Here is a 27,850-nt window from a genome sequence, read left to right on the forward strand (position 1 = left end):
TCTGGTAACGCCCCAGGTGTGTACTGATCTACAGGCCCTATAGGGCTATCTCAGTAATGGGGAGGAGAGGAAGAGCCTGCGTGATGTCACCCAGGTGACACACTACAGATTTTCCATGAGCAACAGGCTGGGCGGCATACCGCAAGGCCACAAGCTCCCTGGCTAGCACCAGTCTCTGACGGTGACACTTTAGCCTGAGGCCTCCGGGTCCGTGGACTCAAGAGGAGCCTGGTGTGCGCAGAGGAGGTGGGGAGAAGGGCTTGGGGCGATAACTGCAGATCGCCCTGAGAGATGCACAGGGCATCACAACAGAGCATCCGCCCAGCCACAGAGCACACGCCGGGCCAGTGGAGGACCCGTCTAGACGCTTGCTCAACAAACATGAGTGAAGGAGCTACTCTGGCTGTGCTTATTAGCTAATAAGCAAATGTGCAAATAAGCTAATGTGCAAAGCTAATAAGCACAGCCAGAGATGGATGTGACGGCGGGAGGGAGAACAGAGCCTGTGGGCCGTGACCTACCAGGCCCTGGGCTGGACAGCCTTGCTTAACTCTGAGCTGAGGCCAACACAGTGGCCACACACCTCTTGAATAAATGATCCTTTGCAGGATCATTATCCTTTTAGTCTCGGTCACTAAAAAAAAAAAGGATAGAAGGAGAAAGGCAGACTGGGGTGGGGGCTCGGAAGTAGGTGAGAGGAGGAGGACAGGAGGTCAGATGAGGAGGAGGCATCCCGCAGGAAGGACTAGAATGTCATGCTCTGCTACAGGGAAGCATGAATGAGTCTACAGGGACCAGACACGGGTGCCGGGCCAAGGCAGGCGCGGGTGAGACTGCTGCACTCCCTGGAGCTGGGATCTCTTTGTTCAAGCTGGCTTAGAGGTAGTCACGGTCCCCCAGGCCTCTGGATTCTCGGTGCTCCCCCAGCTCTGATGCCTCACCTAAAACCTGACACGTCCTTGGCTGTTTCTGGTGCCAGGTTCACACTCCTGAATTATCTCCTAGATCTTTGTGAAACTTTCCTGCCAGCTCACCAAGACTCCCCCATGCCAGAGCCAGACAAGGCACGCAACCAACCCACAAGCCCAGTGGAATGTGCAAGCTAGCTTTCTGCAGAGGGATGGCGTCTCCATCCCCAGAGGCCAGCTCTGTGCTTGGCATCAGAGAGATGTTTCCTTTTGCACGGACGATGTGTACATTAATCACCTAATTAAATCTTCAGAAAAGACATCAAGTATGGCGGATGCTATATGGTGATGCTTCGCCTCTGAAAAATGGCTTCCCATGAAGTGAGGGGATCTGTCACTACTCATTTGGGCATCGCTCTTCCCCCAAACAGGACAGACTGCACATCACCCTTCCCTTAACGACAGTGCACGGGGTTCTCACCTCGGCGCCAGCCCAAACCCTCAGGACCCCTACCCTAGGCCTGATCTGCTTCTGACTCCCAGTTTGGCCTCTCCCCTGTGGTCTCTGAGGGCCACAAACACACTCAATCTTGGATGCCCATCAGTGAGGTGAGGGAAAAGCCTGACCCCTGCATTGCAGTGCAGGGATGTGCTCCTGGGGTCATGGCTGGGGTCATGGCTGGGGTCATGGCTGGGGTCCCGGGCTAAGCAGGACACCGGGAGTCTCCCAAGGAAGCGATCACACGGGCTGTTGGCGTACCTGGCCTAGTTGTAATTCTTTGCGTAGCTTCAGGATATACTGAAGTATTTGGGAAAATAAAAGCTGCACCCCCTGCAGACAAAAGGAAAGACAAAGTGTGAGGGACCTTCATGGTGACTGTCCACCTGAGCGTCAGAGCCAACCTACCTCACCCTGTCATGTAGGGGGGCCTTGAAACCAGGCCCTGTTAGGGGGCCTTGAAACTTCAGTTGAGCCCACAGCAAAAAGGAGCCCTGGTCAGACCCGAGTCTCCCTCCTGCCTGAAATATTACGCTTTATTTATTGTTTCTTTGTGGGCTTCTGCGGGTCCCCACCTGTGTCGCACAAGCCATCCTATTCTTTTAAAAGTCACTTGTGGCTCAGCTGTTTATTGATTGTAGATTGGATAGGGTTCACAAACTCTTCTAACAGAACTTGGAAAGTAGTTCTTGGAAAGAAGTACACATACTTTGCCTGACACTCTATGGAATGTATTCAAAATTAATCCACATCCTTATTCATGAGTCTCCTTATTTTCTTCAACCACTGACCATCTCCCAGATGCAGACATTTCCCTTTCGACATTCAGTCCCTTGGAAACGCATCACCCTGTCTTTGGTTCCCTCTAAGTTTAACTCTAATCCAATAGATGAATTCTGAACTTCTGTGGAAATTTTAGTCACTGTTAAGAAAATTTCTAAATGAACAGGGATTCTGTGTGGTTCTGAGGTGTTTCCTGAGGGGGAGGGTCTACCCAAGTCCTTTGCTGACCTGGCCACAGGACTGTTAGCATGCAGCCTGAGAAGGACAACTGGCAGCACTTTAAAAGCCTACGGTGTTTGCATGCTGAAGCCCACAACACACCAGCCATGTACTACAGACAAGCAAACTGAGGCTCAATTCGCACAAGATTGGACATGTTAAAGTGAAAGGAGGTAAGAGCCATCTTGCTCAGTTGGGAGACTGGCTGTTGGGCTTCAAGGGACCAGCAGCCCTGCTCTGCCTGGTTCCTCCACAGGGGTCATCCCAGGCTAACCCCGAAGGTGAGCGGCAACTGGCTGTGTCTGCCAGTGACACCATCAGGACGGGAGGCGGTGTGCATGTGGGGCACACTTACACACAGAGAACCCAAATGCACCGAGAGACGGAGGGAAGGCTGGCTAGGACCAAGTGCCTGGGTGAGGCCTGCTAGGCTCAGGCATGCCTCAGACCCACGCGTGGATCCTTGGTTAGAGGAAGAAGGCAGGAGCCACGCAGGGACCGACTTCATATTCTCCAAATGCAGTGGAGCCTCCCACAGAAAACACCCCTTCTGCTGCACTCTGCAAACACACACACACACACACACACACACACACACACACGCACGCACAAAAGATTAAATCGAGGCCAGTGGCCCAGAACTGTCTGGGAAATAGCATGGAATCCTGGAAAACACTGCTTTAGGGATAAAAAGAAAGCAACAGACCCATGGGTGCCTTAATACTAGGGAGCTTTTCCTGGTGCCCAGGATGGACAGGGGGACGTGTTGGGGATTGGAGTGGGTCTAAATTTATACAATTGGTTAAAAAAAAAAAGAATCTTTTCATGGCCACCGGGTTTGTGGTGGAAGTCACGGAGAGCGCTTGGATGTGCAATGGATTCACCCCTGCACCTGCCTGTGAGTTCCAACTGAAAGCATGCGCCATGAAGCCATGCTCGTAGTGGGGTGGGAAGGGGCCGGCATTACCTGTGTTTCTCGCATGCATTAACCGTGGCGAGTTTTGCAAAGCCTTGTCAACATCATCGGAAGTCAAATGTGGAAGGGGAGCTACAAAAGAAAACAGAGCAGCACTGAGATGGAGAGGGAAAGCGACCTTCCTGAACGCAAGCAGAATCAAGAAGGGAATCCCCAGCTCCCCGCCCTGACGCAGGGCTGTGGGAAACTTGTACATCCTCCGGCCAATAGGTCAAACAGCAACGAGAGACCCGCACGGGAGAGAGGTACACAGGAGGTCAGGCAAGGCCGCCGGAGAGGTCCCCCCTGCTGTGCCTGCTCAGCCCAGGCTCGGGTTGTCAGATGAGGGGCCCAGCAGTCCTTCAGGCTCTGGCCCCTGCGACCAACATGCTGCATATGCTGGATGGCAGGAGGGCTTCCCACCACCCACTTCCCACCAAGGGGCCCTTTCCACCACCTTCCTATTTGGAACATCATGGAATCCAGTGAGTGTGGCCGCTTCTCAAAAACACCCCATCCTGGTCCTTGGAACCAGGAGGAGGGAAGGAGAGACTGCACGGTTCACCCACATCATGAGGTATCACTGTGTGGTCCCCTCAGGTCACACACAACTGTATGGTCCCCTCAGGTCACACCCAGGCCTTGAGGGGCAGCAGATGCTGGAGACCATCCCATCTGAAGCCCCCGAGGCTGGGGACTACCCTGTTTGAGTCCCCTGAGGCTGAGGCCCCATCTGAGGCTGGGGACCATCCCATCTGAGGCCCCTGAGGCTGGGGACCACCCTGTCGGGGCCCCCTAAGGCTGGGAACCATCCCGTCTGAGGCCCCCGAGGCTGGACGTGCACCCTCAGCAGCAGCCAGCGCCCCTGAGGGCAGGCAGCTTACTCTCTCTGAGGTAGTGGAGATGAGAGAGAAGGATGTCGGCATTGTAGCTCGGGGTGAGCCTCTGGAAGTCCTCTTTGGTCATCTTGCACAGCTCCTTCCCGTCGATATTCTGGAATAGCAGGACGTCCACGTCCAGGAGGCTGTACTCCTTCACCGCCCACTCCAGCCACTGGCGGACGTGGTCCGTGCTCCACAGAGTCGGGTCTGCAGGGGACAGACACACGGTCAGCTCCCAAAGGCGAAGTGTGCCCCTGTGGGGCTGCACGCCAGTCACAGCTCGGAGCGGCCTCCCCCACGGCTCCGGAGAGCACAAGCCTGGGGCCACGCTCAGTGAGTCACCAAGAAAAACAGCATCCTGCGAGTGACAAAAAAACTGAGGCCCCAGACCTCCATCCTGCCTCCACTGTGGCCCTACGTGCTCTGTGGAGATCTGGGGCTCGTTGCAGTTGTGTTCACTTTTATTCACTCACTTAAATAACGTACAAGACGAAAAGACGTGCCTTGAAAAGTAACTGGTGTGTTTATATGAAAGTTATGAAAAATCATCAAGAGAGTGCTAACTACAGGTTACACAGGGCCGAGGAGAGGGCTCGGTCTGTAATGTCTGCTGTGCAAGCTTGAAGTTTTGAGTTCAATCCCCGGAACCTACTTAAGAAAAAGCTGGGTGTGGTGGGCTGAAATTGGAAGCCCAGAGTTGAGGAAGCAGAGGAGGGCAGATCCCGGGCTCACTGGTTAGTCGCCTGACCTATCTGATGAGTTCTTGGCATTTTCTGCCTTCCACTGGCATACCCACGTAAGCACACAAGGATAAATAACAACCATGTCTGTGCAAACCACTAGCCAGGTCATTTATTTTAAAGTTTAGGTGTCCCAGAACTCCCTCTTACAGCTAATATGGCTTCAAGGAAGCTTTCAATGGGTTATTCTCAAAGAAATGGGAAATGGGGTCTGGAGATGAAGGAGGGTAACACAGATGAGGCATGGAGAAATACAGGAAGCAGATGAAGATGAGGGTGCAGGATGCAGAGCAACGATAAAGACGGGGGACAGAGGTGGCAACTGAAAGATGGAGGGGGGTGATGTGGATGGAGGATGGAGGATGGTGATGGAGATGGAGGATGGTGATGTGGATGGAGGATGGAGGATGGTGATGGAGATGGAGGATGGTGATGGAGATGGAGGATGGTGATGGAGATGGAGGATGGAGATGGAGATGGAGGATGGTGATGGAGATGGAGGATGGTGATGTGGATGGAGGATGGTGATGTAGATGGAGGATGGTGATGGAGATGGAGGACGGTGATGTGGATGGAGGACAGTGATGTAGATGGAGGATGGTGATGGAGATGGAGGACGGTGATGTGGATGGAGGACAGTGATGTAGATGGAGGATGGTGATGGAGATGGAGGATGGTGATGGAGATGGAGGATGGTGATGGAGATGGAGGATGGTGATGGAGATGGAGGATGGTGATGTGGATGGAGGATGGTGATGTAGGTGATGGAGATGGAGGATGGTGATGTGGATGGAGGATGGTGATGTAGGTGATGGAGATGGAGGATGGTGATGTGGATGGAGGATGGTGATGGAGATGGAGGATGGTGATGGAGATGGAGGATGGTGATGGAGATGGAGGATGGTGATGTGGATGGAGGATGGTGATGGAGATGGAGGATGGTGATGTGGATGGAGGATGGAGGATGGAGATGGAGGATGGTGATGTGGATGGAGGATGGAGGATGGTGATGGAGATGGAGGATGGAGATGTAGATGAAGGTGGGTGATGTAGATGGAGGACGGAGGTGGGTGATGTAGATGGAGGCAAGTGATGTAGATGGAGGCGGGTGATATAGATGGAGGCAGGTGATACAGACAGAGGATGGTGACGAGGGACAGAGATGAGGAGACAAAAGGGGTCATATGGAAGGGAATGGCGGCACCTTGGTAAGGAGGAAAAACTTTACAATGCGGAATTTCAGAGTCATGAGGAATTTCTGAGGCATGGCGAGGTGTCTTTAATTGCAGCAAGCACAGAAAACTGAGTGGTGAAAACGGAAGACTCTCTAGGGACTCAGCATGCGTGTTTGGGCTCTGATCTCCCCTCTTACTGGGTCTAAATGTTACCTTCTCTGGAGTTAGTCTTATTTTCCTATGGCTAATTAAACGAGCTGCTGGGGGTTGAAAAGCCAATGATATAATGTGTGTGGAAGCACTTGGCCAACCGTAACAAGCTGCAGAAGAAATCGCCCACACAGGAGGGTTTGCACCATCAACTCTGCTAAAATGAACTAATCTATTTAATTTCCAGGGCTGCCTCTTCCTTTGTACACAAAAGCCTGATTTATCTCTTTATTTTAGGAGCCTTTCGGAGGTGCTTCTGTTGAACAAAACCTGAGCCAAGGAAGATAAGACAGCGTGTTCAGCCTCCTGGACATGTAACTGCTTTGGAAACAGCCACAGGTTATGGTTCCAAGGACAGCAAAGAGCAAGGACTCACCCACAGGGAGGAAGCGGCGACCCTCCCCTTGTTTCTGCCATGTTTCACACGGTCAGTAGTGCAAATGTTTGTGAACTCTGTTTCACGCAACTGGATTCTGAAGCATATAAGCTCATAGTTGCTTACTGTCTGTGCGTGGGAGAGACGTGTGAGCAAGGCAAGGGAAAGTCGGACGGACAACCTGTGTCTGGCGAGATGAGTCAGCGGGTAAAGGCACTTGCGGCCAAGCTTGACACCGGGCTTGGGCCCCCGGACCCACATGGTGGTGGGAGAGAGATGACACACCCAAGTGTCCTCTGACCTTTACACTCTAGCTGTGGAGAGGCCCCTTCTGCCTTTGCAACAAATGAATTAACATGTAATTAAGAAAAAGGAAACCCTCTTCTATTTCCCTGACATGAGGTTCTGATCCGGCTGAGTTCATCAGCTACAGGAGAGTATTCACAGGTACTGGCTGAGATTAGGGGAAGGGTAGTGTTGTCAACAGCAGACTTTACTGTTCAAAACACGAAACATGGCCCCCGCATGGGCAAATACTTCCAACTCAAAGCCCTTCTAGAGAGTAAGAGTAGATCAATCTGAACTGATGGGAAATATCAATGAGAAATACTGTGCCTTCCCAGCAAAGCTGCTCTTGGGTATGAAAAATGTGGGAAGTACGACAAAATAAAATGTACCCCTTAGGCCATACTGAAGGGTTAGTGTAAGATCTTTGTTGACAAAACCAGACCTGGAGCAAGCCAGGCAGCCTGAATCTAACACTAGCCTAGGAAAATAGCAGTGAGCTTCTGGCCTCCTGATGAGAAGGACAGGGCCCCATGTACAAAGCAGGCCCAGGAGAGAGCGGGAATTTCAGAAGTTATCAATGCCACAAACTGAAATTTGACCCCCAAGAGACGGACTTCCTCAAAGCTGTTTCTGAAACTTTCAAATTTTTAATTGATGGCTTGTGGTTTGTTTTAATCTACCCTCTTGGTACTGGGTTTTAGTTTCATTGCAGTTTGGCTTGAGAGCAAGGTCTATCATAACACTGACTTTTAACTCTGGTTTACTAACCAGTACGATGGCAGAGACCATGGCAATAGCTGTAAATGCTTAAAAGTATATGTTACCTGTTACGTGCTGAGTTCTACACACACACACACACACACGTGACATTTTGTCACTGAGCTACCAGTTACTGAGAAAGGTAACTCAGACTCACTCACTGAGGTGGGTCTGTCTGTTTCCCTCGCCCTTGTTTGTTCCGAGGCAAATGTAAGCCTGTCATTATGCCCTTTATGTGAAGCTAATGTTACATAATAAACCTATGTCATCCCTAGTAAGATTTCCTGTTTAAAATCTTACTTGTCGATGTTTTACTTTAACCTTTTCCAGCTTTTTATTAGCTTTTGGCTAATGTGTCTCATTCCAGCTGCTTACTCTCAATTATTTTAGTGTGTGTGTAAAATATTTTTATAAACACAACATAGTTGTTTGGGGTAAGTTATTTTATTATTACCTCTGGATTTCATACTTTCCCGTGCCCTTGCTTTGCTAGCTTCTTCGCACATGCTTTCCTGGGATCTATTCATTTTTTTCTCATAATTATTTCGTACGTATGGGCGTCCCCTCAGCACGCCATACAACAGATCTGTGCAGTGCCCACGGAGACCAGACGAGGGCGTCAGAGACCCTAGGATTAGTGCCCCAGGTGCTGTGAGATTCTGTGTGGCGCAGGGATGGGCCTCAGGTCTCCGCCAGCAGCCAGTGTCCTCAGCCACCATGAGCAGTCCAGCCCAAAACTGACCTATTTTAATTTTCATCTCCTCCTACTGCTTTGGCCATTTCCGTGTTATTTCTCCTATTTCTTGTTATTGTTTAAAATAAATTTAAATTTTTATTATCCAAGTTCTCTTCCTTTTCAGTAACAGAAGGAATATTGAAAGCTTCACTTCCAATCCTGTCTCCCACACGACAACACTGTCCTTTCACCTCCTCCTACCCTACTCACGAGGCTACGGTGGGTATTAGCACCACCTAGAGTCACGTGGGAAGGAATTCCCACTGGAGGACTGTCCTCAGCAGGGTATCTGTGAGTGTGTCAGCGGAGGTGGTATTAATTAAGATGTTGTTTTGGGAAGTCCTAGCTACTGCAGGCAGCACCTTCCCTAGGCTGAATTGTTCACAAGTGGAGAATGGTGCTGAGCATTAGCAAGCAGGTAGTGTGCTGCATGCTTTCCCCTCCTCTCATGGGTGCAGCGTGCTGCATGCTCTCCCCCCGCTCTGTGGGTGCAGCGTGCTGTATGCTCTCCCCCCCCACACTCCGCTGCATGCTCTCCCTCTGCTCTGTGGGTGCAGCGTGCTGTATGCTCTCCCCCTGCTCCCAGCTGCGGTGTGAAGTGAGTGCCATCTCAGGCTCCTGCCACTGTGACCACCCCACCGTGGTGAAATACAACCTGAAATTGTGACAGGAAATGAAGCCTCTCTCCCTTCAGTTGCTTTCGACACAGGGGCGTGTGTGAAGCTGGGCAGAGACTAGCTGTTCCTCTGCAGCCATTTCCCCCCAACTTCTGGCTAAGGCCCGTTGTTTTTATTTTTTATTTTTCCTGAAGTAAGAGGCCATTCGCAATAGACTCTCACTTTTGCTTGAAATTCAAATTTCACCCTCAATTTATATAATAATTAGGCTCCCTCCATGGATTCCTGCGCATCCCCACAGTGACTCTTGGGAAGGGCCACTGCAGAGCCTCAGGGTAACTAGGCTCCTGCTATCCCCTCGCTTTTCTTGGGTGTTTGTGTTGGTGTCACGTGGAGTTATGAGTTTGCACGGGAGTCACACTGACCTCCCGCAACAATGGGCAACTCCCCTGGCATAATGGGTTTTACTCTCTCACTGGAAGAACAGTAAACATTCCCACCTCGCACGTCGGCAGGGTATGGCCAGAAACGCGTACCCTGGTGCCTGACACCCAAGTGTTTGCAGCAGACAAGGGCTGCCAGCATGTCAGGTTGTAAACTTTCAGTCTCACGTACAGCCGTGTCCTCGTCCCCCGCCAGCTGATAGCAGCACAGAGAAAATGAACAAGCCTTCGGGGTCTCAGTGCCCACTTGCTTGGAGGGTGGCACAGCAGGAGTGCAAACAGAAGTGCACAGAAAGGTGACGTAACGGGCGAGGTCAGCTGGAGGGCTTGGTGGGGTGACAAATCAAGATGAAGGCATGATCACAGGCCCTCCTCTGGGGCCCGGCAGGCCAGGGGCCCGCTCTGCCCATTTAGCACATGACTTGGGCAGAGCTCTTATCTGAGTGTCTGCTTTCTCATCTTTGAAGGAGGACGCTGAACTGAGGTTTCCAGTCACCCTGCGACTCCCACTAGCCTCTCATTCCTGCTGACAAGTGACAGTTACGGTCAGCACTGTGGGCGCCTCACACAATTTACAGCTGAGACACACACAGCCTAACAAACGCTGGTGAGATGGAAATGCGCTGTCGAGCTAATGGAGCCTGGGATGGGGATTCTAGTCCCTGCCTTCTGTGACCAACTCCCTCAGCCTTTCCACAATGAGTCGGAAGACTCCGCCACACTGCTGCAGGAAGGCAGCCGCGTCTGCGGTCTCCGGGATACTGCTTTAGTATTCTGTGACGAGATAAGCATTACCTTGCCTATAAAACAACTTCTTAATCGTTTCCCCCAATTGCACTTTTTATCTTGCCTACAAGGAAGCTCAAAGCCACAGCGAGGCTTAACCGCAGCACCTTGGCCAAACCTGCCACAGGGTGTCTTCACCTCCACACACTCTCAGTTCTCTGTGCGTGCTTTTAACTGCTGTACTGGATCTGGATGTTCATCTGACCAGTAGTCTGGGTCACGTGTCTGCACCTCAGGTTCATTTTAGAACTAAATTCTCTTGTCCCTACTTATGCAAGCATTGCATGCCTTCAGGGGGCAGAGAGAGGAGGAAAGGGAAAAAACCAGCCAGACGTCACCAGAGAACTAAGCATGGAGGTGGGGAGTGCTGCAAGGAGGGCTTGAAGGATGTGCAGGGTTCTTAGCGGAGGGAGGGAGGGAGGTGCCTCAGCAGCCCAAGCAGTATGGGCACAGGCACAGGCACAGGTACGGGCACAGACATGGGCAAAGACACGGGCACAGACACAGACACAGACACAGACACGGGCACAGACACAGACACAGACACAGACACGGGCACAGACACAGGCACAGACACAGACACAGACACAGACACAGACACGGGCACGGACACAGACACAGACACAGACACAGACACAGACACAGACACAGACACGGGCACAGACACGGGCACAGACACAGACACAGACACGGGCACAGACAGACACAGGCACAGACACAGACACAGACACAGACACAGACACGGGCACGGACACAGACACAGACACAGACACGGGCACAGACACGGGCACAGACACGGGCACAGACACGGGCACAGACACAGACACAGACACAGACACAGACACAGACACAGACACAGACACAGACACAGACACAGACACAGACACGGACACGGGCACAGACACAGACACAGACACAGACACGGACACAGACACAGACACGGGCACGGACACAGACACAGACACAGACACGGGCACGGACACGGACACAGACACAGACACAGACACAGACACAGACACAGACACGGGCACAGACACAGACACAGACACAGACACAGACACAGACACGGGCACAGACACAGACACAGACACAGACACAGACACAGACACAGACACAGACACAGACACAGACACAGGCACAGGCACAGGCACAGACACAGGCACAGACACGGGCAAAGACACGGGCACAGACACAGACACAGACACGGACACAGACAGACACGGACACGGACACGGACACGGGCACAGACACAGACACAGACACAGACACAGACACAGACACAGACACAGGCACAGACACAGACACAGACACAGACACAGACACAGACATGGGCAAAGACACAGACACAGACACAGACACAGACACGGGCACAGACACGGGCACAGACACGGGCACAGACACAGACACAGACACAGACACGGGCACAGACACAGACACAGACACAGACACAGACACAGACACAGACACGGGCACGGGCACAGACACAGACACAGACACAGACACAGACACAGACACAGACACAGACACAGACACAGACACAGACACGGGCACAGACACAGACACAGACACAGACACAGACACAGACACAGACACAGACACAGGGGCTGAAGTGCTGGAGGTGTACAGCATGCATGGAGCCGGGCTACGGCTGAGGAGGGCAGAGGCTGAGAAAAACAGAGGAAACTAAGGGAAATGACAGGGCCTGAGGATAATGGTCAGGGCTGAGGAAATGGAGGAGTCTGAGGGGAACGGTGGAGGCCGGAAAGGAATCGTGATAGCTGCAAAGGAAACTTTCATGCCTCGCTCTTTTCTAAGTTGGCTCCCTTTGCTCAGAAATTCCAGAGCATTCGTCAGCCGCTGCTCCGAACTGTTATCCATTCTCCCGTCGGCCATCCATGGCACAGGGGCGTGTCTCTTCGACCTCGCACTCCTTGGCCATCTCCTCCAAGCCTGCTATCTGAGTAATGGATGCTCGGCCAACACTTCCTGGGTGCTGCTGTGTGGAAGGGCCAGCTGAGACAGAAGTCAAGGGCTTTCCACCTGAGTGTTTGGAGGCTGAGAAGAAAGAACTCAGTCTCATGGTCGTTGGTGATGGACCCCAGGAAAAGCTCAGGAAATGCACAACAAGGGAAGACATGGGCATTACCACTCAGTCTCCAAGATACTGGCACCGAAGGCTTTGAGCTGATTGTTTTTTAAAAAAACTACAATGTGGGGAAAATAGAGTTCTTCTAAAAGCTCCACATTTTAGTGACCATTTTGGAGAATAAACAAAAATAAAAATCTTTCAAAAACAAATACAAACTGCTAAAACCAGAGGTCCTGTTGCGTTTGGTCAGCATTTTGCGAGTCTTAAGACTGTCAAGGAAGACTGTGAGAGCAACCTTAGCTCCACACGCTTCCAGGGATGAGAGGCACCCAGCACACAGAGGACACTGACCTTGGCAGCTGGTGATCCAGAGACTTATCCCGCTGACAGCACCAGCTCCACGCGTGGCGCCATCCGCTGCCTCCACACACTGATCTATGGCCACGGCTTAGGAGACATGGAAATCAGACCTCTGAGTTAAACCTACTTGTCTTGGGCTGTCGTTAGACTCCAGAACAGGAGATGCAGCTCCAGATTTGAGCTCAGTACCATCTGTCACAATGGAAAGCCGAGCTGACACCAAAGGAGGCTGAGGGACGATCTTCTCCCAGACTACAGTCACAATTATTCTGGGTTTCCGCCAACACGTTACCTGGGCTGTTCAGCGCCTTGTTATAAAGAGGGCCTTGTTTTGGTGAGTCCGGCGCTGCAGTGCTCCAGGCCAAGCTGGCGCGCACTAACTGAATGCAGTGAACGGATCTGTCACTAACAGTATCTCCGTGTGTAGTGAACTGACTGGTGTACAGTCTCACAGAGAGAAATGCACACACACTGGTGTTGACAAACGTGCGATGCACGCCACATGCTGGCCTCCCCCTCTGTTAAATACTTCTGTGCACACACCATATCCCTCTTCTCTAAAGTTGAGGCTGTCCTGTGTTTGTGTGTGTCTGTACATACAGTGTTTATTAAGTTCATTTTGTCACAAGAAGTAAATACTTTAGAGTACAGGACACACATCCACAAGAACACGTCTGTGACTCCTCCTCAGAGTACTTTCTGGGCTTCTCAGCTCTTGTGTTACCTGAGGATAACAGGTCTCAAAGTCAAAGTTAATGGAATAACTTTCAAAGTGAACTTTAAGCCCAAAGGTTCTATCTGGCAGAGCTGCCAAGTCTTCCATTCTGTCTCCCCCTCTCTCTCCTCCTCTCTGGATCTCTCTCTCTGCCTTTCCCTATCTGTCTCTCTGACTCTTTCTCCTCTGCCTCTGTCTGTCTGTCTGTCTCTCTCTCTGTCTGTCTCTCTCGGCATCTGTTTCTCCTTCTTTCTTCCTGTGTCTCTCTTTCCTTCTCTGTCTCTCTCTCTGTCTGTCTGTCTCTCTCAGACAGAAGGAGCGACATGAGAGAGCAGCTAAGGCTTGTTTTCTTTGGTGGGTACAAGGCCTGACATCTAAGCAGCAGGAGTTCCGGGAGCCAGTCAGACTCAGACTGCAGTGAATGTGCAGCAGCCAGCCCTGCCCGGGTGAGCAGCTGCGTAGCCTGTGTTGCTACTGAAGGCCCTATACAGCAGCAGCTAACTGCCGGGCCTGCCATCCGTGGCTGTACTGCATGGCCATTCGAGTTGTGTAACTGTGTGTATGTGCCTGTGTGTTCATCTGCGGACACGTGAACACACACCTGGACCTTGACCAATAACTGAACAACCCCCAACTTGCAAAACCATTCACAGCTCGCTTCTTACCAGCACCGTTAACCGAGTAACTGCCTATACTGCCGTGAAGCAAGCCACGGAGGAACAGCTGAAAGGCAGCTTCCCTCAGGATGAAGAAACAGCCCGCGCCAGTCTGCACACGCATCTGCACACGCATCCTTTGGCCTGTCTGGTCACACTGATGAGTGCCTGTGGAAAGGCAGCTGACACGCTGACCTGACTGGTCAGAGTTCCCCTGTGCAAAGACTCCTGGTGATAGTCCAGAAACAAGCTGGCCCAAGGCAGCTGCACGGCTCCTCAAGGACAAGACAGGTGTTTCAAGTGGCTCTCCCAGCTTGGCCCTCTCTCACAGGGCTAAAAGCGTGTTTGCCTCAGGTGACAGAATGAAGCTTTTCAGGAGGAAGGCAAAGGGGCAGGTTGGCTGGGCTCAGCTCACTTTGGGCTTCTACTTCCTCCTTCTCACGCCCAGCATGGCACCTGTCCTTCCCTCCAGGCACAGCCAGTCTCTGGTGTGGCCATCCCTCATAGGAACAGAACCTGGACATTTCACCTCCACCCAGTGCCCCATGCTAAGGCACCATGTCAGCAACACGGCCTCAGAGCATACAACACAGAGGCTGTAAAACCAAACGCACGGTCTGAGCGTATGCCACCCGCCTTCCACCAATGTCTAGAGCAGTTCTGGCCCTTTCATAAGGCACCGTTGTGTCCTCTGAAAGTTTTACTATGTGTGTCAAAGCAAGGCAGAGCCCTCAAGAATGCTGGTATCCTGACATCATCGGCCATCTAGCTGGTCTGCTGAGAGTCTCACATGGACACATCTGATGGGCGTGCCCAGCAGCTACACACCCTTTATCCTACATGCACTTGGCTAACACCCAGAGGGTGTGCATGGCCCTGGAGATGGTGCCTACTGTGTAGTGAGAGGACCTTAGTGACAGACACCCGATGGAGCGAATGGAAGGACGAGGAGAGAGACAGGTGAGGGCGGAGTGACTTGTGACAGAGCAGAGAGCAGCTCCAGATGGGAATCAGAGACATGTAAAGGACAAAGACACTCCACCTTTCCTGGGAGACACAAGTTTCTTTTTCCAAGACAGGGTCTCTCTGTGTAGCCTGGCTGTCTGTGATCTCCCTATGTAGACCAGGCTGGCCTGGAACTCACAGAGCTCTGCCTGCCTCTGCCTCCCAAGTGCTGGGATTAAAGGTGTGCACTTCCCTTCTTCCCAACCCCATCCCTCCCCCACACACCAGGAGGCACCATCGACCCGGCCAGGAGACATGTTGGTTAACCCGAGCAGGACTTGGCAGCCTCTGACCTGCAGGCACGATCACTCTGCGCTCGCTGGTGGTCATGTTGGGGGGTGCCATGTGCTTCTCCTCCATGTAGCTGCCGTAGCTCACCCCCACAGCGTCAGCGCTGCCTACCATCTTCCCGCCTTTGCCCACGCTGCATTCGTCGGGCGAGTTCCTGCAGGTAACAAGACAAGTCTCCAGTTAGTGTGGCGCCCAAGGCTCAGCGCCCGGTGGTCCCATGATGACGCAGGGCTCCAGGGAGGGGCGGCGTGGGAGACCCCGAGAAAGCATGACATAAGCCAGAAAGCTGTGGCACACCAAATCCCACACCGAAGCCATGAGCCCTGGGGGATGACACAGAGAGGTGACCAGATTCAGCTCAGCTCACAAGGGTGGAGCCAGTTGTGAAAGGATGAGAGGAAGGTGGGGAACTGGGGAGTTGGTTGGGGAGGGGGGGCGGGTATATCGCTTGTGCAAACACGAAAACCTGAGCTGGAGCCCAGCACCCACTAAAAAGCCCAGCACGACGGTGCACGCACCTGCATTCCTAGTACTGCCGGACAGCGGAGCCCATGTGTTAAGCTACATGGTTCGGAGGAGACTCCGTCTTAAAACTAACGTGGAGAGTGACTGAGAAACACAGCCGACGCTGACCTCCAGCCTCCACAGACACGTGCATGAGAGTGCAGGCTTGTGCACACACATGCACGAGACAACTATGAAGAAGAAGGAAAGAGCCCCTCGGTTGCTTTGCTCCCTCCTTGTGAGTGTGCGGCCACCGACAGCCCAAGGAGAAAGCTCTCAGCAGACCAGCCGACAGAGCTGTCTGGCGCCTTGACCCCGGCTGTGCCATGATCAGGAAAAACAGCACACACACATGGGAAGCCAAGCTGGCCGTCTGGCCAGCCAGCTCCCCCTGGAACTGTCCTGTCCAGACCCCGACTGTGACATCTGCCTGGGAACACTGGGAGGGAGGAGGGGCTGGGTGATGGTGTGACCCATGCTGCTCAGCCACACCTCCCTGGACCCACATCCCGATTCATCCTGCAGGATCCTCAGCCCTGTGCAAACACAGGCCCTGGAGTGCTGAGGACCCTTCGGTGATGGGGGCAGAGGGGTGGAGATCATGGGCACTGAGGCGGGAGACAGCTGACAAGCAGAGACCACTGGCCGGAAAGACCCGGGCTGTGGCCTGAAAGCGGCCGTGCGAGGAGGTGGGCTGTCCCGCTGCCCTGGTTTCACTATCTAAAGAGGAATTTTGGATCTGGAGCTCTACGCAGGTTTGCTGCAGTTGCCTTTGTCCATATCCTTGTACCCTTGGCTTTAGAGTTTTCACTCCAGGGTTGAGAAGTTTGGTTCCAGCTCTGCAGGCATGTCTCCTCCAAGCCGAGTTAGCTGATGATCTGCAGGTCACCTCAGGGTGGCAGAAGCCCAGGCTGGCTAGGCACCTGCCCTTCAAGTGTGAGGAGGGCAGAACCACAGAGGGCAGGTAGGCAGGCCTGCCCTCTAGCAAGACAGAACTCCGAGCTACACGGGACTAAAACGGAGTACTGAGGCTCCCCTCTCATCAGGGCTGTGGGCGGGAAGGGCTGGCTGAAGCTAGGCCCAGGAAGGGCCACGAAATGCAGACTTCTTCTCAGCCTCTCTTGCCAAAGCACCCGGGGCCTGCAGAGAAGCTCCAGTGGGCACCAGGAAGTGGGCAGGACACCGGGAGCTGCCTGAGGGCGCTAAGAGCCGGGGTGCCCAGGGCTTCGGTCCTCCCCAGCCTGGGACATGCTCTCAGCTGTACGGACATGGGCAGCTTTAAAACGGTAACTGTCCACACCGCACGGAGCAGGGCCTGCCCGTGTGCTCCCAGCACTGCCACACACACATGCTTTCCACTGACGCTACACTATTTTCCCAGCTCCACATTTATCTCTACAAGAGTCATCCTAATATCAAGTCAGGGAGCAACTCTGAGACAGAGTTTCCTGATCCTTTGGAAAAATCTGTCACCCAAGTACGGTGTTTGGTGTATTTGTCTCAAAAAGAAAGATTCTCGTGGGAGAGAAGTTAAGTATTTGATTCCTTGGGAGGAAACATTTTTGACCGTAGATGGTACCCAGGGCGTGAGAGCAAGGCCAGAAATGACTGTACAGTCTAAATTTAATCACTCGCTTTCCTTCAGGCAACTTACTGAGCGCCTACTGTATGCCAGGCGCTGACATTTCTCTCTTACCCAGCAAAGGGATTAAACACTTAAAGACCAGAGAGATAAATCATTGGGATTTAACAACCTCTCCTTCATTATTATCTGTGTGTGTGTATGTGTGTGTGTGAATCTGTGTGTGTGGTGTCTATGTGTGTGTCTGTGTGTGTGTGGTGTCTGTGTGTGTCTATGTGTCTATGTGTGTGTCTCTGTGTATGTGTATGTGTGTGTGGTGTCTATGTGTGTGTCTATGTGTGTAGTGTGTGTGTCTCTGTGTATGTGTATGTGTGTGTGGTGTCTATGTGTGTGTCTATGTGTGTAGTGTGTGTGTCTCTGTGTATGTGTATGTGTGTGTGGTGTCTATGTGTGTGTCTATGTGTGTAGTGTGTGTGTGTCTCTGTGTATGTGTATGTGTGTGTGGTGTCTATGTGTATGTCTATGTGTGTAGTGTGTGTGTCTCTGTGTATGTGTGTGTGGTGTCTATGTGTGTGTCTGCATCTGGTCTGTGTGTGTAGTGTCTGTGTGTGTGTGTGTGTGTGTGTGTGTGTGTGGTGTGCATGTCTGTATGAACACATGAATGCCACGCATGTGTACGGCCCCCAGAGAGCAACCCCCGCATTGGCCCCACTCATCCTTATCTGACAGGGTCCCTGCAGTCTGCCGCTGAGGGTGTCAGGCTAGCTGGCCCTGGAGCTCCCTGGGAGCCTCGTGTCTGGCCCTCCCATGCTGCTTCAGAAGCTCTGGGAGTTGCACACTTGCTGCTCCATCTGGCTTTCCCTGGGTCCTGGGGATCTGAACTCAGACCTTCCCGTTTGTAGCAGGTGCTTGACCCTCTAAGGCACCTCACCCCTCACGTTCCTCCCTGAGGACAGGACTGCTCACACGGATCGTGGGAGGTGTTCTAGGAAGTGGCAGCCCCTCGCCAACTCTGGGCATGATGGCTCTTGGGCTGCATTTTGCCAGGCTATACACAACCGTTTAAAACAGGGTCAAAGCCAGCGGTGCGTGTTGAGGTGGAAGGGTCATAAGCGTGAGGCCAGCGAGTGTGAGGCACACACGCACACACATGCCACACCTTCGGCTGGCCTCTTGGAGACTCTTTCTTCAACACTGAGTCATTTCCCAAAACGTCTCCTCCTCAGAGGAGCAGGCTGTTGAGCACACGTTACTTTGTTGGCCAAGTGGAGACAGGCGAGTGGGAGTGAGGCGAGCCCCTGAGGAGGCCGTGAGTGCACAGGTGTGAAAAGGCGGTGCTGCAAGGACACATGTGCTCCTGGAGTCCGGCTGAGGATCACATCACCTGCAACTGCGTGTTACTCCCTACCTCAGGAGCCGTGCTGCAGGCACTCCAGCCACAGACGGTGGTGTCTGCACACATGAAAGAAAACCAGGGCAGAAGGCTTCGGGCCCGGGAGCCGAGTGGGAGTGGACCTGGCTCAGGTCACTGGGAGGGAATGATGGCCAGGGACCAGGACGGACAGCAGGACAGCTGGTGCCGGTGTCATGGCATGGACCTCGTGGCGTGCGGCCCAAGAGGAAAGCCTCTCTCACTTGTCTCACTTGTCTTCACATGCACTTTTTTTTTTTTTTTTTTTTTTTTTTTTTAAAGAAGAGGTAGTAAGCCCGGAAAACCACGCTGGGAAATATAAAACGAGGTCTTTTTGGTCTGTGGAAAACAACATAAAGTTGGCACACGCAGTCTGTTTTCTGCCAAGGTGGGTGCTTTCGGGAGGGTGGGCTCCATGACAGGACAGACCCACTGGAAAACGGCAGAGCCCTGGCCCTCAGCCTGACGGGCGTGTGCAAGGCCCTCATCCACCCAGGAATGTCACCGGGAAAGAGCCTGAGCGCTCTAGCCACCTGCACCCGGGGTGCACCCTCTGTGGGACAGCCGGCAGAGACGCTGGGCCCTGCTCAAGGTCCCACTGACCTCACACTGGGCTGCGGGGCAAGCTCAGTGAGCGGCGCCTCCCAGGATGAGGAGCCTCAGGACCTGAGGGGAGACAGCAGAGAGGTGGGGTGGGAGCTCCTTGCTGCTCGGCCAGCCCGGGGGGGGGGGGGGTACGCCGTCTCACAGAACACACCTGGCGAGTGGCACCTGGGGAATGACGTCCAAGCCTGTCGCCTGGCCTCCACGCACACTTACACGCAGGGGCACGTATGTGCTCACACGCTCACATTTGTTCCAATCCTTTCCTCTCTCCTCCGCCATCAGGGCTGGAGGCTCTGCTCTCTTCCAGGGTCCTCACCCCCTGACTCGTGTCTTCTCGGTGTTCGTGGGTGAACGGCTCTTCAGGTGACCCCAGGACCCCTTTCCGACCCAGGTGGGTCCCGAGGCAGGGAGCAGGTCAGGTCGCCCACCACACAGCCTCCTGCCCGCAGAGGTTATTGGTGTTGCCCGCCACCTGACTGTCACCGTGACGGGCACCGTGCCTGTGCACCGATGGCACAGGCCTGGTTCAAGCCTCAGAACCACACATATGGATGAAGAATCACGAGGACAGCAAGGCTGCAAGTTCAGCTTTGTCCAGGCATCACTCCCAGGAGTGGGCACTGTACTCCTGCCCCTGCCCCACAGAGGGCTGAGTGAGCTCTCCTTCTCCCACTGAGTGAGCTTCCGGCCCCACAGAGGGCTGAGTGAGCTCCCGGCCCCACTGAGTGAGCTCCCAGCCCCACAGAGGGCTGAGTGAGCTCTCCTTCTCCCACTGAGTGAGCTCCCTGCCCCACAGAGGGCTGAGTGAGCTCCCGGCCCCACTGAGTGAGCTCTCCTTCTCCCACTGAGTGAGCTCCCGGCCCCACAGAGGGCTGAGTGAGCTCTCCTTCTCCCACTGAGTGAGCTCCCAGCCCCACGGGACCGTGACTCTACCTAAGCTCCCAAGCCTGCCTGCTGTTAGTCGGCCCACGCGCCTTCCCCACCTTCCCCGGTTTCCCAGGGTGATGGAAGCGACGCCCCACAGAAGGTATTTTTAGGGCCCCAGACAAGGAGCGGATTGTCTGGCCAGCTCCAGGGTAATTTGTGGCTCTGTTTTATTTCTGAATCAGTGGAAAAGCTGCTTCAGGCCCCACGGCCTGGGCAGCGGGTGGGGCCCGAGTGATTCATGTTTGACTCCAGCTCAGGCCGAGCCGCGCACGCCTGTCTTCCCAGCGTGTGTTATTCTTACTCCAGCTGAATATCCCCTTACACCTGGAGCCTCCACCTCCTCCAGACAACCTTCTCAGGCCGCAGCTGAAGGCACAACTAATTAACCGGTACCTCGGCCACAACTACTCCTGCCCCCAACCCGGGCTGGACGTTTCCCCAGCAAGCGTGATTGTTTAAGAACATGCCTGTATTTGTAGCTGAAAATGCTTCTCAGCGAGGGAGCGCCTCGTCTGGGTCCCGAGAATGAGAGGGAGAGTCAAACTCTGTGGAGGGCTGTCATTAGGGATTGGAATGACCCACGGAATCTGAGTTCCACAGGAGCGATCAGACACAGCATCTCCGCCGTGGGACTTTCTATAACTTTGTTTGAAATACATTTTTCACAGAGGAAAGAAATCACTGAGTCAGCATTCCAGGGCTGTGTGTGTGTGTGTGTGTGTGTGTGTGTGTGTTTGTGTGTGTGTGTGTGTGTGTGTACTCATATGTGCGTATGTGGTGTATGGACTGAGTGTCTCTATTTGCGTTTGTATGTTATGTGGGGGTGTACGTGTGTGTGTGTGTGTGTGTCCATGTGTATTCATATGTATGGGATCAGTTTGTGTGTTTGCATTTGTGTGATGTTCTATACATGTGTGTGCATGCATGTGGGAGCCAGAAGCTGGTGTTGGGTGCCACTCTGAGTTTTGAGACGGGGTCTCACGCCAGGACGGACAGCGAGGCTGGGCTGCCCTGCCAAGGAGACCCTGGCAGGATCTGTGCCTGCCCCTCCCCAGGGTGAGACCAGAGCCCTCAGCATGCTGCCCTGCCTAGCTTCTATGTGGATGCAGCGGTGCAGACTCAGGCCTCACTGCAAAGAAAGCACCTTGCTGAACCTCCTCCTAGCGCAAGCTTTGGGTTTCACATTTTAAAACTATGTCAATTCTGATGACTGGAATGACTCCACCTTCAAGGCAAAGGCCGCTCTCCCTGGCAGCAGCCCTTCAGCAGCCCCACAGGGGAGCCCCACAGGGGACCCCCACAGGGAGGGCTCCAGCCCTGTGTCCCCTTTAGGCCACCCCCTGTGCTTAACCTCCTCTGGGAGCAAAGATGTCACAGCACGGAGGAAAAGGGAGGAGGTAGGGAGACAGGAGACAGCAGAGCCCATGTCGCTTCCTGACCTACCCTCGGCGCACCCACCTCTGCGGCAAGGTAGGCTAACCTTCACCAAGGCTTGGGGTCCATGAAAGTAAAGGAGCCACTTCACGAGGCCTCACTGTGGCAGGTGTGCGTGTGTCCTCACAGATTTCACAAAAGAAAGCCAATGTGATGAAGTCGGTGGGCTTCGGGGGGGATGCTAGGACACAAGAGCGGAGCCTTCACCTCAGGATGGATTGGTGACTTTATATAACACAATTCCAGGGCTGGGGAACGGCTCCGTGGATAAGATGCTAATCACGCAAGGTTCGGATCCCAGCGCCCACGTGAAAGCTGGCTGGGTGTGGCCGCCTACCTGTAATGGCAGAGCTGGGGGCAGAGACGGGGGTCTCTTAGGTAGCTCAGACGGCCGAGTGAGCCATCTGACTGGGGTCTATGAGAGACCATGTTAGTATGGGAAGTGAAGAGAATGGTCGAGGAAGATATCTGATGTCGGTCTCTGGTGCTCAGACTGCAAACAGGCTTCCATCCCAAATAGGGAGACAGAGACAGACAGAGAGACTCCAAGAGACAGAGACAGAGACAGACAGAGAGAACTTGCCCCACAGTCAAGCAGCAGGAAGCAGGTACCCTCCGACAGCAGGTCACCAGGGCCTGTAGGCCTCAGCCTTGGGAGATACGAGGGACACACTTCTATCGTCCGGAAGCTGCCCATCTTGGTATTTTTGTCGCAGAGACCAAAGCTGACTAAGCCGTTCACCGTTACTGTTAGGAAAAAACACTGACTTGAAAGTCTCTAAGTGCCTACGCCAGCCACGGCCTGAGAGCAGCCGAGCTTAATTGGGGGGTACTCGCTTGCCGATTCAGCCAGAGCCCTGAGGCAAAAGGAGCAAATGCAATTAGTCCAGGGAGCGTCACTGCCCCCAAATAATGCCCCCGGCTCCCCAAAGCACAAGAAAGCGCATGCGCAGCCTAAGCGGCAGAGAAGCCGCCTGAGAGCAGCTTCAGACACTCAGCACGGTTAGCGGCGCTCAGAGAGCTCCTGGCATGGAAGCCTGTTCGGAGGCAACTGTCTGCAGCAGGGGACACAAAGCCGCATTTCAGTGGCAAGCAGAAACGTGAAGAGCGGGCATCTGGGACAACATTAAAGTTCCGTGTCCAGCGCAGTGAGTCTTCACTGAAGGCCACTGCAAAGGGCCACCCGAGGCTCCTTTCACGCTGAACACTTAGGTGCAGCTCCCATGGGAGACAAAGACGCAAACAAGCCAAACGGCGGCTCTGACCAGATCAGACACAACATTAAAACCTGCAACATGGACACGACTCGGAGAGGGGAGGGAAGACCTAGCCTCCCACCCAGAGGAAAGCCCAGAGGGGATGAAGCGGGTCTGGGGACTGCCTGTGGGGGAGGGGCCTGAGCTGGACACAGAATCAAATGAACTTCAAAGAGAAGAAAACGAGTCTAATGGTAACATAGCATTTTGTAGTCTTGCTAGGAAATTGGATATCTCTGTTCTAAAATACTCTATAAACTGTCTCAGTGCCTCGCAGAAATGCTGGCCACTGGTGGCTCTTTTCAGCTGTCTTCCCGTGGTCCCTGGAACAGACCTCACCCTTCACTCTGTCATCACAGGTCCTGGGCCTTCTCTGAGTTTAGACTACCTGCTGCCAGTCTCTGGGGATGGTTTTGTCATTAATTGCACGTTTGAGGCAGGAAGTGTCAAATCCACCGTGTGGCGAAGGCTGGCCTTGAACGCCTGATCCAGCTGCCTTTGCTGTGATCTGGGCTGTGATGACAGCCAGAACCACCTTGTCCATCTCATGTAGTTCTAGGGCTGTGTACTCGGGAGCATTCTACCAGTGACATGAACTGAGCTCTGCTCCCCTCGACAGACTACATGCTCCCGTAGCTCTATCTTCACAACTGTGAGCAGGATCAAAAGTTCTGAAAAGCCCACAGCAGGCCACTGGGGGGTCACGGTACCACTGTGAAGATGCGGAGCCAGGTCACCTCTGGAGGGGCAGTGCCATCCTGTGCAGTATGGGGTGATGCCAGCATTCACTGGCTTTACTCACAGACACGTGCGAAACCCCCAGCTGCCACACATACACACACACACACACACACAAAGTGTCTTTCAGGCATTGCCAGCCTACAACTAGAGGCAAATCCCTTGTTCTGGAGCCTACTGGTGGAGTGGGTGAAAGTTTGTTGCACCAGTGGTGGCCAGAGGGCCTGCTACCTGTTACTGGAGTCAAGTCAGAGTGTGAAGGCTGTCCCCAAGAGCCTGGGCTTCCTAGCTCTGGTTCAGCCACAGCATGTTTGATTTGTAATCCCTGTTCTTCCTTCCTTTCTTCCTTCCTTCCTTCCTTCCTTCCTTCCTTCCTTCCTTCCTTCCTTCCTCCCTCCTTCCTTCCTTCTCTCCCTTCCTTCCTTCCTTCCTTCCTTCCTTCCTTCCTTCCTTCCTTCCTTCCTTCCTTCCTTCCTTCATTTCTTCTTCCTTCCTTCCTTCCTTCCTTCCTTCCTTCCTTCCTTCCTTCCTTCCTTCCTTCCTTTCTTCCCTCCCTCCTTCCTGTCCTGTCCTGTCTGCTTGTCTCTCCTTCCCTCCATTGTTCCAGTCCTCTGCACAGCACAGGACAGCACACTGCAGTGTCCCTCAGAGCATGCTGCTCTTGGCCTCAGCACAGGAGCCAGAAGAGCTGGAGCCCGAGCACAGCCCTCCTTCCCTTGTGAACATCGTGCTGGCTCTGTAGTGAGGGCACTCACTCTCTGCTCCCTCTCCTCCAGTGACTCCTGCTCCTTCACCACCCCCCCCCCCCACACACACCGTCAAGATGACAGCCTTCCTGAGGTCCTAGAGGTTTCAGGCTGGTCATCTGTGCAGAGCATTCCCTCAACCACTCTGTGACCAAGAGACCTTCTCCTTCTCTGTCATTTAACCAAAAGTCGCTGTGTGAGAGGTGGCCCTGCAGAGCCGCCTTGCCTGGAGCCGCCTGACTTTTCTCCTTAGCACCTGCTCTCGTCCAGCCTCACGTGCGTTTAACAAGTCTACTGGTCAAATGCCTTCCTCCCTTGGACAGGCAGCAGCACAGGATTTCATCGTACACCTTAAGAACACTGATGTGTACAGCAGAAGCTTAACAAACTCAGCTGAATCAATGACCTGTGCTTAACCGTCATGTCTGAGGTCAAAGGGCAACTGAGTGACCACTCTCCTTTTCATGACCTTCAGCACTCTTCACGGGGCACGCCGTTAATGTAGTAGAGCTCAGGGCACGGGATGTCGCTCAGCTGGTGGCATATTTACCTAACATGTGAGGTGCTGGGTTTAATTCCTGCTACTACCTAAATCAGGTGTTGTGGCACTTCCTGTAACCCCAGCCACTTCAAAGGTGGACGCAGAAGCAGCAAGAGTTCCTGGCTGTCCTTGGCTACAGCTCTGTTTACAGCTAGCCTTTGGACACGCGAGACCCTGGATCAAGTAAGATAGACAAATACTTTAAAATAATACGTCAAAAGTGCCTTGCTATCGGACCACAGGCTGCAGTGAGGCAGGTCCTGTGTGGTCTCTCTTCCCAGCATGCTCCAAGAGGCAAGGTCCAGGGAGTGCATCTCTCACCTCTCAGACTCCAGCAGGCCTGGTGTCCTCACAGTGAGCTGAGAGAGAGGCTGCCCCGTTCAGGCGGACAGACCCCTCAAGCACAGCTTCCTACCTGCCGGGCTGGAGCAGCCCACTGGCCCTGCACCCAGGTCCTGGGCTCTCACTTCTCCCTCCTCAGTGGCTCCCAAGGTGCTTCTCCTCCACAGAACACCAGCACACCCTCCGGTGCTCCCTGAAGACTTAGCCCCATCTCCCGTGATTCCAGAGTCTGGGGGTCTGTCCTGACCGAGTTCTGGTCCTCAGACCCACACTCAGGAGCTCAGTCTGAGAAACACCACCCCAAGGAGACCCTCATCTGACAGAACCAATGAGTTCATGGCTCCAAGACATCGGGAGACAGGCCTGAGAGCAGGGCACTTGGCATGGACCCAGCCATGTCCCAGCAGCTGTGGGCTCTCAGGCACGCCACCAAGGGGTGCCACCAAGGAAGCATGGCACATAAACACTAAACACACAGAGTAGTTTTTGAGTCATAGAAAGAGCACAATTACATAGTTTGCAGAAAAATAATTGAAAGTAATTATATTCAGTGAATTAAGTCTGTCTCAGAAAGACAAATTTCTCGTTTTCTGTCACTCATGGTTCTTACAGATTTTATACCGATACATAAAATCACACGACATGAAAGCATAAGTACAGCTGTCTAGATTGGCAAAAGGATGGGGAGTGCCAAGAAAAGGGGTGAGGGGTAGCTGGGTATGTGCTCAATACATAATGTACATTGTATGGGCATTTAAAACAAAAGCAGAAAGGCAGGCTCACCATCACAGATGCCAGGCAAAGGCACTGCCCACGGCAGCTGTTGGATCTGGCTGCCTGGACCAGCAGCACAGAGGCCAGGGACTGCCGTCCGCTGGGCAGGGCCCCACCACTTGGCAGTGGAAGGCAGCTGGGGTGGCCTTAGGGAACACTATCTCTGTCCTGCGTGGCTGAGCCACGGGTACCCATGGCAAGTGTGGGAGGCTGGCAGCTGGGACTTCAGTTTTGTACATTGCCAGCTTCCCATTGTACAAACCGGGGGGGAGGGTTCCACGAGGGAGGTCAGAGTGGAGAAATGGGAGAGACAGGGTTACCCCAGAACTTCAAGCTGGGGAGCGATGGCCTCTGTCTACAGAACGACTTGAAATTAGCATCTGTCTGAGAGAATCCTGCATGGCCAAGCCAGGCCCACAAGGACTTCCTCACCGGCACCCTCCGCAGCCGCTGCTGTCCCCTGCTATCCTGTTATTAGGTTTTATAGGAGCAATTCGAACAGCAGCAGAGTTCATCCTGGCACTTGTGTTTTATTTCAGAAGCTTGTTAGTGGGCCTGAGCCCAACAGTGCCCCACCGTGCTGTCCCTCTCTCCTCCCTTTCCTCCTGCTTCCTTCTCTGCTGGCTACTGTGCAGTGACTGATGGGTAGACAGGGTGGACAATGAGAGCCACAGCCAGGAGCTCTGCCCCTGGGGACAGAGGCAGGACTTGCTCTGGTAGAACGAGGCTGCAAAATGCACTTCTCCCATGAAACCACGTAGGCAGCAATGGAGCCCGTGCTGGTGCTAGGCCACACACCCTAGCCAGGGGCCTGCTTTCAAACTTGGCTCCCAGGTATCACAGCAGGAAGACCTGCTCCATGTAAGCCTAGGACAGAAATAGTTAGGAGAAGCCACTGAACTGGGGCCCAGGAGATGCGACAAGACCTCTGTAGGCCTGAAGGATGCAGGAACCAACACAGCCAATCACTGAGCCCTCCTGCTTCATCTGCAGGTGAGCCACGTCCAGTTCAAGTACTGAGGCCGTTAGCGGACTAAGGACATTTCCGGGCCCTGCTTCCACTCCAGTGTAACACAACCCAACACTCTCAGGACTTGGAAGGCAGAAACAGGATGATCCTGAGTTCAAGGCCAGCCTGCGTTATATAGTGCTACTCTGACTGGAAAAACTGCAGACCAAAAGCAACTAGGCAAACCAAGAAAGCATCAAGGGGGGGTTCGATCTGAGACAAGACATGGCCCCCTTCTTAGAGTGCAGGCCAGGTCTGCACGGCCCTCTCCCCATGCGGCCTGGCAGCCATGCTGCTAACAATCCTTGGAAGGTCTGTGACTGACACCTGTGTTAACACCGACGAGCAGCTGACGCAATGATTTCCAGCACTTACGAAACACAACACTTTAAACACATTTAGCACGGAGACATACATGTACAAAGAGGCCCTCTCATAGCGGCGAGCTGAAAAGTGTTCTGGGTGCTGAGCCCAGCATGCTTGGTTCCC

General features: G+C 53.5%; 1 protein-coding gene across 5 annotated transcripts in view; it reads right to left on the bottom strand.

Annotated features, from left to right (window-relative positions):
- Erg (ETS transcription factor ERG) overlaps positions 1-27,850 on the bottom strand; it is a 129,657-nt gene that overhangs the window by 15,016 nt on the left and 86,791 nt on the right. For 3 of the 5 annotated variants that reach the window (XM_060370811.1, XM_021656570.2, XM_021656572.2), the window contains 4 exons: positions 15,494-15,645; positions 4,249-4,452; positions 3,377-3,457; positions 1,669-1,740 (listed from right to left, as the gene is read on the bottom strand). In XM_060370811.1, the coding sequence (XP_060226794.1) occupies positions 1,669-1,740; positions 3,377-3,457; positions 4,249-4,452; positions 15,494-15,645 (509 nt within the window). The remainder of the gene's footprint in view (positions 1-1,668; positions 1,741-3,376; positions 3,458-4,248; positions 4,453-15,493; positions 15,646-27,850) is intronic. The other 2 variants (XM_060370812.1, XM_060370810.1) reach the window with 1 other exon arrangement.

Source organism: Meriones unguiculatus, chromosome 17 (assembly GCF_030254825.1).
Source record: "Meriones unguiculatus strain TT.TT164.6M chromosome 17, Bangor_MerUng_6.1, whole genome shotgun sequence".
Lineage (NCBI taxonomy): Eukaryota > Metazoa > Chordata > Mammalia > Rodentia > Muridae > Meriones > Meriones unguiculatus.